Genomic DNA, 19,757 nt, shown 5'->3' with positions numbered 1-19,757 from the left:
TTCATCCAGGTCATTGATAAAGACATTGAACAGGGCTGGACCCAGCGCTAAGACCTGGGGGACACAACTTGTTACCCGCCTCCAGCAGGAGTTAACTCCATTTACCACCACTCTCTGGGCCCGGCCATTCTACCAGTTTTCCACCCAGGAGAGTGTGCGCCTGTCCAGGCCAGAGTTTCCTTAGTAGAATGCTGTGAATAGAATCTTAGGATCATTTTATCACTAATTTTATCACAATAGAACAGTTTTGTCACTAACAATTAATTCACCGAAGATATCTTTTTCATAAGAACAAGCAGGAATGTTTATTAGGTGCTAAAAAGGTGGAGGATAGAAAAAACCCTTTTATAGTAATAATATTGAGTAGCATCATTATTCAGTGAATATAAGCTGATCCAGCCTTAATAAGCTTCTGCTGACTCAGAAAATGTGTTTGCATGATCTCTCCAGCGCACAAAAATAATGTATTACCACCTTCACTGTACCAGAGATGCTTTTGTTGTGGTCTGTGTGTAGCACATCAGGTGTAAGTTTTAGTTAATGATTTGCACTCTTTCCCCTTGTGGTATTATTGGCAAATACAGGCACAGGGACTGACTGTAACTGAACCATTCAGCAGAGGCTCTTTCTGTTACTCTTGGTTCTATTACTTGTCTTACAAGTAAAGCCGTGAAACTTCTTAAAGACATTTCCTCTTTGATTACATTGAAGAATGTCACCAGTGTAAATCAAATTGCACAGCTACCACAATATATAGCGACAAGAATTCCTTAGCAGAGGGCCATTAAGCTTTTCAGCGGTAATTTCTCTCAGAGAGAGTTGTTCTATTATTTCAGCTGTTACTGCATTGAAGTATGAACACTTTTTTCCTCATGCAGGCTTCACTAGGAGAAAAAGAAAAATGCAGAGGGTTGTTTTATAAAGCCCTTCAAAACTGTCCTTGGGCAAAGGTAAGCACAGAAAAAATATAAAGCTGTTGTCATACTCTTTATTTTTGAAGTTCTGTATTTTAAAAAAAATTAGAATTTAGTAGTTATTGTAATGAGTCATATGCAAATGAAAGGAGAGATTTCTGAACGAGAAGAACTGTCAGAATTTCTACAAGTAAGAGATGCATCTGAAATGGAAATGTACATAGTGGTCAGTGTCGTTTGCATTTCAGAACAGGAAGGTGTTGCATTGCACGAGGCAAAGAGATAATAAATTTCTCTCTGTGTGATCTAGATGTCATCCTGTCTTTCAGACCATGTTTTATCATGAGCATGGTAGTACTAGAAATACATAGGCAAGAAAAATGTATGTGGTGAATAGTACAGGAAATTATTCAGGAGCACTTGGGTAATACCTGTTTCTCTTGACCTATGTCTTTTCTTTTTGAATAAAATTACTTAGTAAGAGTTGGAAAAGACTTTTAACAGCTATATTGCCAGCACTGTAGAAGTACTAATTCTGTTTGTGTTGTTTTAAAGAAATACATGATAGTTCTTAATGTTCTTGCTACAGAGTTGTTTGCATATCTGTGTACTTCTTTAGAAAGGTGACAGAAAATGTTCTCGCTGTCTTTCTAGGTACTCTATTTGGACGCAGTGGAGTATTTCCCTGATCATTTGCAAGAGACACTCGACTTAATGACTGAAAAAGAATTGAGGGTGCGGGTACCTGTGGAAGAGCTGGATCTGCTATTAGAGATTTAAAAGAAGGCTGAAGAAAAGTGGAGAAAATATGGAAGCTAGTTCCAAAACTACCAGTTAGACCTGTCTCTTTTCAAACAGGAACTCTGTTGGGACTTGGGTACTATGTACTTTTTTTTTCTGTGTTTGGTTCCTTTTTTTTTTTTTTAAAGCTTTTATATAAATTGCTATCCTGATGGAGTTCCAGTCTGCAGGTATTCTGGAACTGAGTACTGCATTTTGCCCACAAAAATACATCCACTTCCCTGAAGTATTGCTGGCTCCCATAGAAATATACCTCTTATAAATATCCTCCTGTTGAATGTTGCCCACGTTTTGTATTCTGTTGTTGGAATTTACATTCCCTACAGTTCAGTAGAGATCCAGTACATGCCAACTATGGTTTGGTGAACAGCACAGGAAATAAACATCTGCCAAATGGATGCTTCACTGTCCTGCAGTTGGCAGACTTCTGTAATTTCCTTCAGCTTGGTATGCATGTGTGTGTATATATAACTAAGTCAAACAGTAGTTACAGCTGTACATAAACTGTTACTAAAAGCTAAAACTTTGCTTCAGCAGGCACCTATTTTGGACTTGTAGTTGTATGTTTTGACAGATGACCATTTTAATATGAGTATTTATGATAAATATACCAGAATATTTGAAAATTCAAAACAAACGAATTATTTTTTATTTCTTAAATTAACAGAACTGTGAATGTATTAAAAATGAAGTTAGTTGTATCCATAGTGCATCTGTAAGCAGCTCATTTTAAACAAGTTTTTGTAATGGATTACTCTATTTTGACCCAAATATAGGCAATCATAAGAGAAGTAGAGGTCAGCTCTGTGTCTAATCCTCTCCAAAGAAGGCAAGGTAGTGAAAACATGACTGTTTAATTAGTAGCTTCTAATCCAAGAGTCTTTAGGCAAACTCCTACAGAAGTAATACGAAATACAGCAACAATTTAAAGATAGTTATGTTACATACATTTTATAGGAAACAATATGCTGAAATATGTATTTAGCACTTGACACCCAAGTACTCGGAAAATGGATCTTTTCTGGAAGAGACTACCTGCACCCACAGAATTTCCAAAATTGTTTCAGAGGTTTTTCAGGAGAAAACTAACAACTGTCACAGCACTGAGATGATTGGGATCATCCATCTGGTGAGATATGATTACATGGAAAACTATGGCTATGGAATGACAAAGTTGTTCAACTTAAGGCTTGGGTTTTCCTGTAGAAGCACAATGCAAGATATAAAACACTTTAGTTTGGCTGCACTTACTTTATTTCTTTCAAAAATTATTTTAAATATTACCAAGACTATGCAGATTTTTCAATGGTACTGCAGCACTTCTTGAGAGCCGTACTTTATTGCTGTGGCTGGAGGTGGTGCTGATTTTGCTTTAAAAGTAATTGATTAGTCAGGAACACCAAGGCACGGCTGGAGCTGAACTTGGCAAGAGAAGCAAAGACTAACAAGAAGGGCTTCTACGGGTATGTCAACCAGAAAAGGAAGGTTAAAGAAAGTGTACCCCAACCGATGAACAAAAATGGTGACCTTGTATCAACAGATGAGGAGAATGTTGAGGTTCTCAACAACTCTTTTGCCTTAGTCTTCACTGACAACCGCTCTCCTCACCCCTCCTACGTCAAGGAGCAGCAAGATGGTGACCAGAGGCAAAGCCCCTCGCACTGTAGAGGAGGATCAGGTTCACGACCACCCGAAGAACCTGAACATTTATAAGTCTATGGGACACAGTGGGATGCATCTCAGTCTGTAGGGAACTGGCTGATGTGGTGGCCAAGCCCTACCTGAAAAGTCATGGTGGTCAGGAGGGAGAAGTCCCTGGTGACTGGAAGAAGGGCAACACTGTGCCTATTTTTAAAAAGGGTAGAAAAGTTGACCCTGGGAACTACCGACCTGTCAGTCTCACCTCTGTGCCTGGGAAGATCATGGAACAGATCCTCCTAGAAGCCGTGCTAAAGAACATGGAGGACAGGGAGGTGATTAGGGGCAGCCAGCATGGCTTCACCAGGGACAAATCCTGCCTGACCAACCTAGTGGTTTTCTGTGATGGGGTAACATCACATGGGGAAAAACAACTGTAATCTATCTGGATTTCTGTAAAGCCTTTGACATGGTCCCCCGCAACATCCTTCTCTATGTGGGAGAGATGGATTTGATGGGTGGACTGTTCAGTGGATAAGGAATTGGTTGAACGGTTGTATTCAAAGAGTAGTGGTCAATGGCTTTAAGTCCACACGGAGATCTGTGACAAGTGGTGTCCCTCAGGGATGCGTACTGGGAACAGTGCTGCTTATTATCTTCATCAGTGATACAGACAGCAAGATCAAGTGCACCCTCAGCAAGTTTGCAGATGACACCAAGCTGAGTGGTGCAGTTGCCACACCAGAAGGACAGAGTATCATCCAGAGGAACCTGGACAGGCTGGAGAAGTGGGCCTGTCTGACTCTTACGACGTTCAACAAGGCCAAGTGCAAGGTCCTGCACCTGGGTTGGAGCAACGCCTGTTTTCAATACAGGATGGAGGATGATGTGATTGAGAGCAGCCCTGCAGAGAAGGACTTAGGGTTGCTGATTGATGAAAAGCTTGACATGAGCTAGCAATGCATGCTCACAGCCCACAAGGCCAACCGTATCCTGGGCTGCATCAAAAGAAGCGTGGCCAGCAGGTCAAGAGAGGGGATTCTGTCCCTTTACTCCACTGTTGCGAGACCTCAGCTGGAGTATTATGTCCAGTTCTGGAATCTTCGACATGAGAAGGATACGGAGCTGTTGGAACCGGTCCAGAGGAGGACTATGAAAATGATTAGAGGGCTGGAGCACTGCTGCTATGAGGACAGGCTGAAAGAGTTGGACTTGTTCAGCCTGGAGAAGAGAAGGCTCTAAGGAGACCTTATAGTGACCCGCCTGTATCTGAAAGGGATCTACAAGAAAGCTGCGGAGGGGCTTTGTATAAAGGCTTGTAGTTGGGTCCATTTATATTTGAGGGGGAGAAGCTTTAGACTAGACATTAGGAAGAATTTCTTCATGCTAAGAGTGGTGAGGCTCTGGCACAGGTTGCTCAGGGAAGCTGTGGCTGCCCCATCCCTGGAGGTGTTAAGGGCCAGGTTGGATGGGGCCTTGGGCAGCCTGGGCTGGTGGGAGGTGTTCCTGCCCATAGCATGGGAAACTGGAACTGGATGATTTTTAAGGTCCCTTCCAACCCAAACCCTTCTGTGATTCTATGGTTAGTGTTTGTAAAGAATACTTACTTTTTAAAAAAATCTATGCTTCTTTCAGAAATGACAGAGCTGAGTTGGAGGTGCACTGAACAGGAACATCACAAATCATATCCCAGGAAAGCAGAATGTTATTTCCTCTAAAGTCCTGGGAGGGTAGAAGCTTGATTGTGCTCATGTTTGTGTTTCTTTTCAGCATCATAGAATCACAGAACAGCCATGGTTGGGAGGGACCTTCACAGATCCTCAGTTCCAGCCTTTAGTGGTGACTCTTGTTTCAGTCACTTTTCTCTTCCCTGCATTCCTTCCCTGGGGTCCTTCCTTTCGCACAGCTTCTCCCAGTGCCACCTCTTCATTTGGGGTGGTCAGAGGATGCTCCCATTCTCCAGTAAGTCCTGCCTTTAAAGTCAGACCCCAGTAGGTTTTCCTGTCCTTATGGGGAATATACTCATTGTTTGCTTTTTCATCTTGAACTTGTGACTCGAGTTCAGAAATGTTGTAAAAAAGTAGCAGAAGTTAAATTCTGCTGCAAAAAGTAATAATTTAATTTTCAAATACATTTCTTCTTTGGTTATTATTGTGGCAGACAGGGTACAAGGTTTAGTTTAATACATTGCAGCTTTCCTTCAGTAAGGTGAAATGACCCCTTGGTGGTTGGTGCTTCTAGCCAGCATTAACCGCCACATCCCAAAGAAAAACCATGCTCACCACATGCTATAATGCTCTTCAGCCCCTCAAGCAATGATGACATCAACTGCCATGATTAGGAAATGCTGAAAAATCACTGTGTTTTTGTGACCTTTCCAAGGACGAATCTCATAAGGTTTATGAGAATGGGTAATAAAACTTTGTTTGTTGTTTTTCTATCTCCAGATGAAAAACAAGTCTATTTCAGGGTTCCTGTCATCCAGATTAAATAAAAGACTCCATTCATCTGTAGAGTTTGTTTTTAACAATGAACTACGTAATTTTTAACATAGAAAAACAAAACCAAAATCTTCTGGCCTTGCTGCTACCATTGTTGTTACAGCGCTAGTGGTTATCAAAGGGGTTGCTGTTCATGTAAATCTCAAGCAGCTGTTACTGGCCAGGAACTGCTCCCACAGAAAGTTTCAAGAACAAAGACTGCACGTTGCTTAACTGGAACTTTATATAAACCTTAATCACACGTACAGTGTTTGGAAATTAATTACTTGAAACTCAACAAGTACTTCACAAAATACAGCACATAGAATACTTAATAGGCAGCACATGCATCACTACAACTTGGCAAAACAGCAATCTGACTCCTATGAGGATGGAGCTGCAGGCAGTAGATTTGTTTAGAGGGGAAGAATCCATTTTAAGATTACACTGCAGAACAACAGGCAGTTGAGTTATTCTTTGCACACTATGTACCCCTCTAGCACCCAGGCTGGTTGGTGCCTTCACAGAACGTACAGCTTGCCCTGGGTAGTGTACAGCTCTAGCACAGATGTTGGTTCCTTCCCAAGGCTTTCTCCAAGTGTAAAGAAAGTGTGTTTATATAATGAACTCTAACCCTCTGGTAAAAACAAATCTATAAACTCTTTACTGCTACCTTAATGTTAACATGTAGCTCTTTAAGAATACTCATGAGTGTCTACCTTGCTTTCCTCTAAGCACAAGCGCTGGATAGCAATGGGTACTTCTAAATGTCTATCTGACCGTTCCCTAAGGTTGCATGTTTCCCGTTGATTTTTATATATGTGCCTTAGGACACTGAGGTACTCAAAAGTGCCTTTTGTCCTACTTACTTAGGCCCTGAAGAGAGACACAGAAAAGGAACTAAGACCAACAGCACTCACACAGTAGTTGTAAAAGACCATCCTACTGAGGAAGGATGGAGAGGTGGGGAACCTGCTTACGCTCTCCTCGCTGGACACGGTGCTGTGGCAGCAGTCTGGCTTGGATCACAGCACCACCACGTTCTATTGACTGTAAGACTGACAAGAGCCAGTTCCTTGTAAACAACAGGTCTTTGCCACCAGAACAGGTTGGTTCAAGCACATGTTTTATTGGGAGAGGAAACGTTGCACTGACTGAAAACTCACAGTCCACCGGGATTTAACCTCTTCAGGAATAAAAATTAGCTAGACTACGTAGTTTTACACAAGACTGTCAGGAACTCTTGCTGAAAGTTCCCCAAAGAGACTGACAACTTAAAGATACAGTCCCTCTGGGGTTCCCTCCTGTTTTTTATAGAGAACATTCTCTTTAGACTTTTTGAAGTCTTCATTTGTTACTTTCATTCGCCGTTCCCTCAAAGCCATCAATCCAGCTTCTGTACAAATTGCCTGCAACAGAGAAAGCAAGAATAAGTTGCTGGCTCTGTGTAGCCCTTCAAGCTGCACCTCAGAAGACAGCAGCATCTTCATACTCCTCTGTAGCAAAACCAAATAGCATTAACAAAAATCTACATTCTGAAGTTTGATGCTGTTCAGTAGCACTGAAGCATATACAGCAATCTGGATAAAGCTACCTCAGCATGTCCTCCTGTAGTTGCAGTAACATCTCCATGCCAGAAAGGCAGATTTGCAACAACATCTCCCTCTGAGGAACAGATGCAGCCACAGCTCTGTAACAGTGGCCCACGGTATCCTTCTGCAAGGAGGTGATGAAGTAATGTCATGTTTACTTAAGTGCATTAGTGTGGCAACTCCAGAAAGGTGTTCTGTCTGCTTTAGAAAAGCAGTCTATGCATGGCTGAAGCTTCCTAATCTACAGCTACATTTTTATCTCTTTGCAATATAAGTCTCTCATCCTGCTCAGTCTTAAGTAACATTTAAGACACCTTGTATGTTTGGGCAACATTCCACTTTGCTACTTCTAAGATTTCATACTCGGGTAACAGAGGTACGTACTCTTATCAGCACAAGCTACCTCATAATTATGTTTTGACAAGTTTCCTGTTACTAAGGCCAAGTACACGGCACTCACTCGCAAAAGGTATTTTAAAGCCATCCAGCTGTCCCTCAGTGATGGAACCACAGGTAACTAGAGACCAGTTTGAACAGACAGTGGTTTTGGATGCAGTAACAATGAAAACCGATTTGTGTTTTGAAGCATAACAATAGTCATGTACACTGACCTTAATATCTGCACCACTAAGATCATCTTTTGCCATAATCAGCTCATCCAAAGTCACATCATCTGCCAGCGTCATCCTGCTTGTGTGAATCTGAAAGATTCGTTTCTTGGTCTTTTCATCAGGTAGAGGGAACTCTATTTTCCTATCGATACGTCCTGTGTGAAAGAAAAGTTCAGTCTTGGGTGTTTTGCAAGCAGCTATTAGAAACGGAGCATGAAGAATATTTCAAGGTTAGACTGAAAGTAACTGTTACTTCACACCACAATCAACAGCGTCTTAGTGTAGAAAGTGCAGGGCAGAGACATCTCACCTGCGAAGCACAGAAAGTCATCACTTCCTTGAGCCACAGGTAAATATAAAAAACCCTAATGTGTCATAGCACAGAACAGCATTAATCAAATAATTGTTCTTGTAATAAATTTTATTCTACTTTGACATCACATTCAGCTCCAAAGTCTGATTTTCTGCCACACCAAATAAATCACTATGGCAAGGACTCTTCTGCTCCATATAACCAACCTAAAAGAAGAACCAAAAAACCTCAAACCCCAAAACCTAACTGAAGGAGGACGGTTTTGCCTATGATGTTCTGTTGCAAGTCCCTACCAGATGTTTCCTTTATGTCAGTAGACGTTGGATGTTCTGGTAGTCATTGTTCCAACTTTAATAAGCAACCTTTTAAAAAAGATATTTTCTATCTCTGGATCACTCCTCTTTTTCTCTAGTTTTACAGCACCTTTTCTAAAAAGGGGTTAATGGCCTCACATGGGATATTCCAGACTACCACACACATGGAAATCAGCCTATCTAGCTGCTAGAAGTGCCCTTGTTGCTCAAGCAATGCTTATAATACCAAATAAGCATAGGAAGTTTCCTTCCAACAAATTTTAGATTCCTCTTACCTTATCTTTTAATATTGGTACCGCATTTTCTGCTCTGTACTGTAACAGCAACTGGTTTTGATATGGAGGAGTAAGGCTAAGATGGCAACTAACCCAGACCTTTTGAAAAAACACCTCAGCAGGTTCACACTGTGGAGGCGTTTGCTAAATGCCTTGGGTCCAGTGACTGCTCAGAGCAGTTCTTTGGCAAATTCATCTTCAGTTACCTTTGCTCTTTGTCTTAACTCCCATTACTTCAGGAGGAATATCTTCACAACCTCTTTGATACTTAGGATTTACTTGAAGACTCTAACAGGAGACATAGCTTATTCTTTTGATCTCTGTGATGCTTTCTAACTTCTGACTTAACAGAACCCACAGGCGTGCTACACTTTAGCACATTTTTAGTGGCCATTTAAAACTACTACTTTTGCCTGTTCAAGCTCTTGGCTCAACATGTAATACAGATTCAAAGTACGAGATGACTTCTCCTTCACTCATCCCCCAGTGACACCAGTGTAAGGAAGCAAACTGGTTTCCTTGCATCAAAATCCAGGCTTTCAATGTTCAGGCTCAGGTTTTCATCTAAGGAGCAGAAGTGGGACTGCCCTGCCTTCCCCAGCTGCTCAAGACGTTAACAAAATGCTGCTGCACTACAGCTTGCCTTAACGAGTACTGAAAGTACCTGTGCCATCTTAATACAAAGGAACAACATTCAAATTGTTTATGTATATGTAAGAGGAATTAAGAGAAGGAATTCCTTCTCTTCCATAGGTTTTTCTCCCATCTGGAAACTTGTGAATGGGTTCAGATTTTAACAAATACACCAACATAGAAGGATGATGAATAAAGACAAACCAGTAACTCGCATTCTTTTTACCAGCCTATGGCTGATGACTTATGACAAGCCCTTTCATAAGAAAAGTGACTTAAGCATCACAGCAGGAGGTCTCTTACCTGGCCTAATTAAAGCTGGGTCCAGTGTTTCTATTCTGTTTGTAGCCATGATAACTTTAACATCCCCCCGAGAGTCAAACCCATCCAGCTGGTTCAGCAGCTCCAGCATTGTACGTTGGATCTCTCTCTCACCACCTGAATTTGAGTCATACCTTTAAAGACAATAATATAGTTAGAAAAAGCACTATGCAAATTTAAGAACACACTTCACATAACTATCACAGATGTATAATTAAACAGTGTGTGCTTATTAAAACACTCATAATAGGTTTTTTTAAAATTTAATGTTTACCCACAGAAAACAAAAAACAGGTTTTCAGAATCATTTAATGACATCTATGTAACTAAAGAGACACTGAACTATTCTACCTGAAGAAAGTAACAGCAACAATGTGCAGTCTGCCCTCCTTCTATGTTTGTTATGTATTAGGAAATCTGTTAATTCTGTTAGGGGAATACAAATAAACATAAAAAAAGGAAAAAACACTCATTCGTAAAAGCACGTGCATCCACTCCATAAAAAATACAGCCTGTCACTCAGTTTTCCATTTCAGAGTTTTCCTTACGCATGCAGTTCCAGCTGTCCACCCTTAGCTTTACTGATGTGGATCCTGGTTTAACTCTGCTCTTCCTGAAACACAGCGGTACTTCTCTGCATTGTAACTTATCCATTTCATTTTGCTAGTATCAGACTATATAATCTACATCCAAACAGCATGAAACAATGCAACATTAATGAAGAATTCTGTCTGTTCTGCACTTCACCCTTGGTCCAATCCTTTCTACCTATGCTGAAACACACAGGGCAGAAACTGCCTTATCGCAGAGTTCAGGCCAGTAGCTGTGCAGTAATATACAAAAGGGCCTTTTTATTTATTTAAAAAGCATTTGACTGCTGTAAAGACTATTTGTGTTGGACAGTTCCAACCAGCCTAAGGGATTTTCAAAGCAATGCAACTTGGACAAAATTGCTTACACCAAAAAGAGTACTACGAAAATGTTAGTAGAGCTAAGAAACTGAGTATCACTACAGTTACAAAAGTGTTTCTAGTAAACCTTTTATTGTCCCTGGCGATACTTGGGTGTGAAGCGGGAGCTGAACACCGTACCTCTTTGTACCAATGGCATCGATTTCATCAATGAAGACAATCGATGGAGCATGCTCTTCGGCCACACGGAACAGTTCACGAACAAGCTTTGGACCGTCACCCAGGTATTTCTGAATAAGTTCTGAGCCAACCACTCTCAGAAAGGTTGCTGAGGTTTGGTTTGCCACTGCTTTTGCTAATAAAGTTTTACCTATTTTTAGTTGGAAATAAATATTGTAATTAGTTTGCAGAGGCAAAAAAAATAACGCGCTCTAACAACAGTCATACGACATTTGAATTTGTGACAGACGTGGCAATGCTTAAACAATAATTAAGCCTAATTTATTTTACTTGTGTTAGCTCAGCATAGTTGTTCTTGTACTGTCAGATACCTGTGCCAGGTGGGCCATACAGAATGACTCCTTTGGGTGGCTTTATACCCATTTCTTCATAATATTCAGGATGAGTGAGAGGAAGCTCCACAGACTCCTGCAGCACAAGAAAAACAAACTTGAATTTTTATCACTAGTGAGCACTCTCTACAGAAATTCTGTGGGGATTTTGAGAACAGTACTTTAGAGAACAGTAACAGAGGCAGAAAGAACTCAACTAATTTCGAGACAGACCTTGAAGAGTATGTGTCTCTCTTGCCTCTAATTCTAAGGCAGACAACTGCTCTATATGAAATGGTCTGTCTATTGTTCCCACTTCTCATATGGAAGAGAAGCAGTGAGCGTTCCTCCTCCTCCAACCTAAAGGCATGACGCTGCATTTAGAACCTGTGAGTTCCTGACTCCCAAACACTCATGGAAGACCTTGTAGTGGGAGGATGCCTTTCACCATGAGTTACCAGATACCACAGATCAATATTTTAAAAGGATTTATGATTTTAGACACATACTCAAAACAAAAAGGTTGCATTTTACCAGGATTCAGATAGGACTCTACTGGTAGGAAAAAAACCCAACCAAACAAAAAACCGCACACAAAACAAGCCAAAAAAACCCCCCCATCCACTAAATCCCCAGATCATACAGCACCAGACACTCGAAACAACCTCTGTACTTTTTATAATTTAACTCATCTTGCAACAATTCACAACTTTACATGTAAAAATAATAAGTTATTGTAGAGGTTTTACGACCTGAGGGCTCTACAGGTTCCACAACTGTGAAAGTTTTACATGTGTACAGTTTGTGATGGGTGCGCTACCCACTTAAGAGATTTACGTCCATGAGTCTGCCAAGCAAAAGGAAATGAAGAAATGCACTATAGCAAGACCCAGAAGAACACTACACGCACATCAGCTGGTCCCTGCTGTGACACTTTAGGGCTCCCAGTACCTCAGTTACACTGCTGGCTTACTTACAGTGTAAATTAGTACAACTGAATACCTTGATTTCTTGAATCTGGTTGTCAAGGCCACCGATGTCAGCGTATGTTTCTTGAGGAGCTTTTTCCACTTTCATCACAGTAACTAAAGGGTCTGTGTCATCCATCAGGACTCCTATCACAGCATGAACCTAATTCAAGCATTAAGAGTTGTCAAAGACAGCAAGCAGCATCACTAATACAAGCTCAAGCCTAAACCCAACGCCCATCTATGCAGGTGTGTGAAATAAACAGCATTAGCTCTCAGACCCTACGATCCTGTGACTCTCAGAAAAAAAAAGCCCTGTTAAAAACAGTACAAGAAGTTCATTTTAAAAAACAACTCACCTTGTGATTTAACAAAACAGAGCAGCCCGGCTCCAGCAGATCCTTGTCCACAAAAGATAGAATACTGACGTAGTGTTCCGATCCTACTGATGTGGACACGATAGCATGATTGTCATCAATGATCTCCTCCAAAGTACCCACAGACATTGGTGTTCCCCTCAGATCATCCACTTTTGATCTCTCTTCCTGTTGTCAAGAAGAATCCAAGAAGCAACTCAAGAACACAGGGAAAAACGTTCTTGCACAACACTGGCTCAACAGTTTACACCAAACATAACAGAATCAGCCTTTGCTAATGTTTTGCAGCCCAAAAGCCTCGGCCAGTAACAAACTCCACTAGTATTTTAGTCCTATCCTACTGACATCACTATATGGGTGTGCATAGCCAGAATATCCTTTCTCTACCAAGGGATATGTTGGAGCGCATTTTGACAGATCACTAAGAAACAAAAGAAGGACACTGTGGACTCCTCTGTAGTAACTCATGCTTGGACTAAAACCATTAAAAACACAAGAAAATGACATTTACTGAAATGGACAATATCATCTAATGAAGAACTGTAAAATACATAATACATTTGTATTGACTCACACATTCATAGCACTTTATTTCTGTTGCTTCTGTATGAAGTATTTTATAATAGAGCACTCATTGTAATATTAGAAGTAACAGTTCACTCAAACCTCACCTCTTGTTTTTCTTCCAATGGTTTCATTTGTTCTTGATTCCTGATAAATTCTTCCTCCATTAAGAGATAATCTTTAATTCTCTCCAGTTTCAACAATTTGAGTCTACACTGTGTGTGAGGAGTCACTGTAATCAAAGCAGAATCACAATACATTAGACCAAGTTTGACATGGTACCAACCGTTCACTAATTCATTACCAGAAATGCTACTTTTCTGACGGCTTCTACACAAGCAGCAGTAGCTATTTCACTTGTTCCACTGTAACTCTAGGTGAAACATTTATAAATATAATGTTTCACCTGCATTTTTTCTTATTTCAATTTCTCTCTCTAACCTGGGAATTCACGGGCTGCACCTTGCATAAAAACACAAAGTAAGATTATTGCTAAGTTAATTAAAATCAAAACCACACTTGGCCTCCTGTTTAATCATTTGCAACCTCTATACAGCCAGATCTATGAGAGAGGACAGCTCTGTACTTCTCAGACAGCTCACGGGACTGCTGGGGCAAGCAGAATGCTCACCCAGAGGGAGTTTGCTGGCAGCATCCGGTCCCTTTGTTTTCTTCTTCTTTTTCCCCACTCTAGTTGGAACTGGAGGTTCATATTTCTTTTTCTTATCCTTAATCATAAAGAGAATTGCATGAAAAAAAAGAAAATCAGGGTATTAACAATGAAAAAACACACATGGATATTGGATGCGCAGAGAGAGCTGAACTGAAGCAGAACACCTACAGAACAAAATTATCTCCTTTATGATGTACAGCAAGAAGCTCAAAGGGGACTATTATTCTTACATTTTAAGAAAGTTAAAAAAAAAATTCCTCCTGCATATTTTAGACCCCTCTTTCTAATTTAGATTACAGCCAATTTTCAGTGAATATAGAACGCAGAAGGCTGAGACCTGAAGTAAATCACAAATAAAACTCGCACATGAAAGGATAGGGAAAATACTGGATGTGAACATTTCTGTTACATTTTAATCAACAGGTAAAACACATTCAGTTGCCAGCTCAGGCACAATCTGCCATGTACATTACATTTCCATCTTCAAAGGGAATGGTAAAAGCCTCTAAGTGTCCACAACATGGACCCTTCTAAGTCAAGGCATTTGTTTTGTTTTCAGTTACCTTGTCATCCTTCTTGCCGCCACCAGGACCATGTCCGCCACTCTGACTCTGGCCCTAAGTAATAAGAAAAACACAATAAACTGCACTAGACATATGGAGGATTTTATTCACCATGAAGGCAATGAGGCCCTGGCACAGGTTGCCCAGGGAAGCTGTGGCTGCCCCATCCCCGGAGGTGTTCAAGGCCAGGTTGGATGGGGCCTTGGGCAGCCTGGGCTGGTGGGAGGTGTCCCTGCCCATGGCAGGGGGGCTGGAACTGGGTAATCTTTAATGCTCCTTCCAACCCAAACTATTGTATGATTCTATGAAACAACACAACAAGCAGATACAAGGACACCCCGACGAAACTCATAGCCTATGGGCAGCTACACATAAACAAACAAGATAACGAGATTTCTCCCATCTAAGCAAACTTCTACTACATTCAAACCAAACGTCAGAAATCTGTGAATAAAGAGAAAAGTGGAGTTAGGCGGCCGGGGAGGACGCGTTTACGGCTGCGGGTTTTAACCCATCCGCCCCTGCTCGGTCTCCCCGCGCTGTCGCTTGCCCCTCGCTACCGCACATTAACGGGCGGCACCGTGCGCCGCGGCGCCTCCCCTCGGCTCCGCCGCCCGCCCTCCAGCGAGCCTCCTCACTCCTACAGCAGCGAGCAGCGCGGCGGCCCCGCCCGGCCTCGGGGCCTCCGCTCCCGCAGGACCGGCCCGCGGGCCCTGCGCCCGCTGACTCCGCAAATCTCCGCGCGACGGCGACAGGCGCCCGAGGAGGCCCGGGAGGGAGGGACGGACGGACAGGCGGACGGATGGACCGAACCACCGGCCGGCCTACCTGCCCCCCACCCCTCGCGCGACGGCACCCCGGGCCGGGGGAGCCACCGGCCGCCTCACCATCCTGCCTGGGCGCCGCGCCGGAAGTGCCCCGGCGGAAGTGCCCCGGCGGAAGTGCTCTACGCGACAATGGGGGGAGGTGCCACTACGGTGTCCGGCGAGGGACAAAGGCCGCGGGGACAGGGCAGCGGCGGGGCGGGGCGGAGTCGCCGCGCTGGCAGCGAACGGCAGGGGGCGCCCGGCACCGCGCTGCCCTCCGGAGGCAGCCCTGAGGGGGAGGTCGGAAGGGAAGAGTTAGGTCGGACGCTAGGAGGAAATGATTCCTGCTGAGGGTGATGCTCCACCCGAGTGTTTAAAGTGGGTTTCTGTACAGTGCCAGGCCAGTGTCCACAGAGTTATCATAGAATCATAGAATCATAGAGTCAACAGGTTGGAAGAGACCCACCGGATCATCGAGTCCAACCATTCCTATCAAACACTAAACCCTTGGCACCTCGTCCACCCGTGCCTTAAACACCTCCAGGGAAGGTGACCCAACCACCTCCCTGGGCAGCCTGTGCCAGTGCCCAATGACCCTTTCTGTGAAAAAATTTTTCCTAATGTTCAGCCTAAACCTCCCCTGGCAGAGCTTGAGGCCATTCCGTCTTGTCCTGTCCCCTGTCACTTGGGAGAAGAGGCCAGCACCCTCCTCTCCACAACCTTCTTTCAGGTAGTTGTAGAGAGCAATGAGGTCTCCCCTCAGCCTCCTCTTCTCCAGGCTAAACCCGGCTGCCATTATGTTGCAGAACAGGAAATTTCCTATTGAGTTGGAAATGACAAATTGATTCCATGCTTCCAGCACTTTGGGGTGTATCGATTCCTTCCAATGAGGGTGACGTTAACCACTTCATGGTTAGTCCAGTTAAAAATTGGTACGGACCAGTCACATTCAGTGTACAATGATTGAATTGGCTGCGGTCTGGGACCTCAAAACCAGAATGGTGTATCTGTTTCATGAATCAGGCTCAGAAATTCAGATCTTGAGCTTTGGTCGTATGATACCCAAATTTGATTAAAGATATAATATTTTCCCCCTTGAGGTTTTGGGGAAACCCAATAGGGTTTCCAAATGTCTGTCCAATTTTCTTGATTGAAGGCGTATCTTTTCCCAAGATTATTATATCATCTATATATTGTAAAGTATCTACGTCATCTTGCTTTTCCTTTTCTAGCCCTGGCTTCATAAAACCACTTAGCACATTATGTGCTAGTGTGGGAGAAAATATATATCCCTGTGGTAAGCCACTAAATGTATATTGCTTACCTTCAAAAGTAAAAGCAAGCTTATCTTTATCACCGTAAGCAACAGATATGTTGAAAAACATATCCTTAATGTCAACTACCATTTTAAAGGGTTTGTCATTGTTTCTTAGATAACTCAGTATTTCTTTCCTAATAGGTACAGCAGCATGCAAAGCATCAGCGTTAGCATTTAGTTTTTTTATAACCCACTGCGAGTCACCATTTCCCATTGGTCTTCTTTACTGGCCAAGTGGGTGAATTCCGTTTAGACTGCATGTGTTTAATAATGCCCTCTTGCAATAATCACTTAATTTCAGGTTTAATTCCACAAAGAGCTGCAGTGGATAAGGAATACTGTTTCTTGTTCACTACATGAGATCGGGGCACTTCTTCCAAAGTTTTGAAGGTGTTAACTTTAATTTACTCAGATTAAAGTCCAGAAGTCCACATTTTCTCCTTTTGGTCTGTTAAATTGAGACCTTGAAGGTCTCCCAGTCCTAATAAGCAGTCAGAAGTTTCTGTATCTGTCACTTGTACCCATCATGGATATTTATCACCAGGAAAGTATAGTTTGACTTTTCCTATAGGAGCAAAAATGAAATTATTCCCAACTCCTTCAACTTTAACTGTATAATTGGTCCATAGTCCCCATGCCCTTTCAAATATTCTGAGATAACGTGTTCCTCTGTGCTCCTGTATCCATGATAAAGTTAAGCGTCTTTCAGGGTCTTGAGAGACACTGAAAGATTATTGTGCTTTAAGATGATCCTTTCTTGTTGTAGGGACCTTACTGTCTATTTAAGATCCCTGCCATGGCTTTCCTTGCTTTTGATTTTGTTCATCCATCTTTCTTAAATCGTATCTCAAGGGAGTGTAAGGAGACTCACCCTTTTTTTTGAGGATTCCGTTCTTTTCCATAATTTCCTTGCTGCCAACTGAGCATGAGGTATTCTGTCTGTCTGACATTGAGGCACTTACAGTTTTAAAGCCCATTGTAATAGTTCTTTATGAGACTCCAGAATCCCAACATGTTTTAATCTGTTTGGTGATTCCTTGCAAAAATCCTCCAACTCTGAGTAAGGTAACAGTCTGTGCTAATAAATCTGCCCATTAATTTGCTCAAGGAAGAGCTTGAAAAATCAGCATTATGGTTTTTACTTCTGAGGGAGTCTCATAAGAGCCAATTTATGCCCCTGCCACTCAAAGGCATCAGCCATGGGTCAGGGCATCTCCCTGTCCAGGGCAGAAACAATCAGTCTAATAGGTAATGTTTCTGCATGGATTCTTGCAGCCCATTTAGGTTTCATAATGCTTTAATCCAGGTCTCTAAATCTACCAGATCTTCTCAAAGACAACTTGATATCCTTAGCAATAAGTTATGATTGCCCCCGTTGGGGTCAAGAATACTCCTGGTCCCAATTGGAGACAAAGTGTTTTGGAATCAGGTAGTAAAACCACTGCACTAGCAGTAATCTGCACTCTATACAACCAGTATAATTCTTCTTCTACCAGTTCCTTCCTGTATGTCTGCTTAATACTTGTTAATTCTAGGATAGTTAAGCTTATTTTCCTTTTGAATAATCTGCTATTGGCCATCAGCATAGTGAGTGATTTTACTAATAATTGCAGGTCTGCTATGTATCACATTTACAATTTCTGTCTGCAAAGGGCACAGTTCATTTCAACATACTGTTACAGTTGGAGGAAGGCATGCCACTTACATGTGTATATTTGAGGGGTAGAGATCAGAAAATAAGGGAAAGTTATCAACCACTGAATAGCAAGAATCATAAGAATATAAATATATATTTATTTTTTAGCTTAATAATTATCAAGGGGACAGCTGGACCGTGCATCAAATGTTCACCCTCAGGAGCTGGATTAATTACACTGCACTTAAATGCAGTGTAAACATGATGCCAATAATTTTTACTTCACCTTTCTGTTCTAGGAGCTGAAGTGTACTGGTATGTTGTAAAATATCTGTCTATCCCATTTCCCTGCTGGCTGTGTTGGGGGTTGATTTGTGCAACAACTGATTTGTTTAAACCTATTTTTCTGCTTTATCTATTAATTTGGATAGTTTACTGGAGTTTCCAGCTATTGACTCTTCTGTATCATTTTATCTTCAAGTACTTATTCTTCTGCACAACAGCTCGCGCTGGTATGTATTGGTATTGTGAAGTCTGAGTACCACTGAAGCCCAGACTTCTCAGAGATGGAATTACTTGGAACTGGACAAGCAGAATTTAGTATATCCAAAGTGAATGGATACTTTCAAAAATTTCAGTAATAAAATTCTTAGAATCTTTCAGTGCTGTAGCAAAGTCTGACACTTTGAAGATTGGCTCAGATATGTTTTCAGAACAGTGCAGAACAAGTAAGTATATTAAAAATGATGCTTGTAATTTATTTTGTCCTTATATTGTCACATTTGGAAGTCTGAAAGAAACACACAGTTCCCCTCAGTTAAACCTCAGTCTTGTAGACAGGTGGGTGAAGGAGGCTGTATCAATTTTATCATCCAACAGCTGAAGTGCAATTACTTCTCCCTTACTGTAAGCAGTATCAGATTCCCCTCATTCACCTGGTGGCAAATACATTCCCATCAGTGATGGCAAAGTTTGACCCAAAGGGTTCCAATGATTGAAAGCAGCACAAAAGCAAAGTGGCATCATCCTAAACCCAACTGGAAGTGAGTGCAAGAAATGTCTTTATCTCTGTTTCTGAAACAGTGCTTGGCAAAATATTAGGTAGTGTGGCTTGTTAGTTCTTGTATTTCTGTAAAAAAAGATCCTGTAGTACTTCAACAGTGAGTGAAGAACAATGTTGCTATGCTGACTTTTTGTTGCGAGGCAGGCAAATGTAATAATCAAATGATTTGCCTATAAGTTCTAACATATTAGCCAGTCTGCATTTTCTAGGGCTTTTGGTAGCTTTATGATAGCTGATACAAAAGGCTACCTGATGAGGAAATTACTGAATTTGGAAAAGAAAAAGAGAAGTGAAGAAGTACAGAGATGTAATCTAAATGGAATACAGAGTTCTCACCTGGCCACTTAATAATTGTTGATGTTGAAAAGATGCTCCTCAGAGTTGACCCATTGATACACCAATAGTCTAGGATAGTTTTAACAAACTGAATGCTTC

At 41.8% G+C, this 19,757-nt stretch overlaps 2 protein-coding genes across 2 annotated transcripts in view; one reads left to right on the top strand and one right to left on the bottom strand.

The window, feature by feature from the left end:
- Positions 1-1,714, top strand: part of NRDE2 (NRDE-2, necessary for RNA interference, domain containing) — a 31,792-nt gene extending 30,078 nt beyond the window's left edge. Inside the window, exons 13-14 of the mRNA XM_069858693.1 lie at positions 879-950; positions 1,569-1,714. Of these exons, the coding sequence (XP_069714794.1) occupies positions 879-950; positions 1,569-1,694 (198 nt within the window). The 3' untranslated portion in view covers positions 1,695-1,714. The remainder of the gene's footprint in view (positions 1-878; positions 951-1,568) is intronic.
- Positions 1,715-6,942: 5,228 nt separating this feature from the next.
- On the bottom strand, positions 6,943-15,410 carry PSMC1 (proteasome 26S subunit, ATPase 1). Its single transcript, XM_069858735.1, has 11 exons — positions 15,387-15,410; positions 14,500-14,553; positions 13,895-13,991; positions 13,371-13,495; positions 12,682-12,867; positions 12,357-12,485; positions 11,355-11,451; positions 10,984-11,173; positions 9,875-10,026; positions 8,037-8,191; positions 6,943-7,242 (listed from the first exon to the last, which is right to left on the bottom strand). The coding sequence occupies exons 1-11, from the start codon at positions 15,387-15,389 to the stop codon at positions 7,108-7,110; spliced, it is 1,323 nt and encodes a 440-aa protein (XP_069714836.1). The 5' UTR covers positions 15,390-15,410; the 3' UTR covers positions 6,943-7,107.
- Positions 15,411-19,757: the final 4,347 nt, after the last annotated feature.

The sequence above is a fragment of the Phaenicophaeus curvirostris genome, chromosome 5 (genome assembly GCF_032191515.1).
Source record: "Phaenicophaeus curvirostris isolate KB17595 chromosome 5, BPBGC_Pcur_1.0, whole genome shotgun sequence".
NCBI classification, from domain to species: domain Eukaryota; kingdom Metazoa; phylum Chordata; class Aves; order Cuculiformes; family Cuculidae; genus Phaenicophaeus; species Phaenicophaeus curvirostris.
This window is presented reverse-complemented; position numbering and strand designations above follow the sequence as displayed.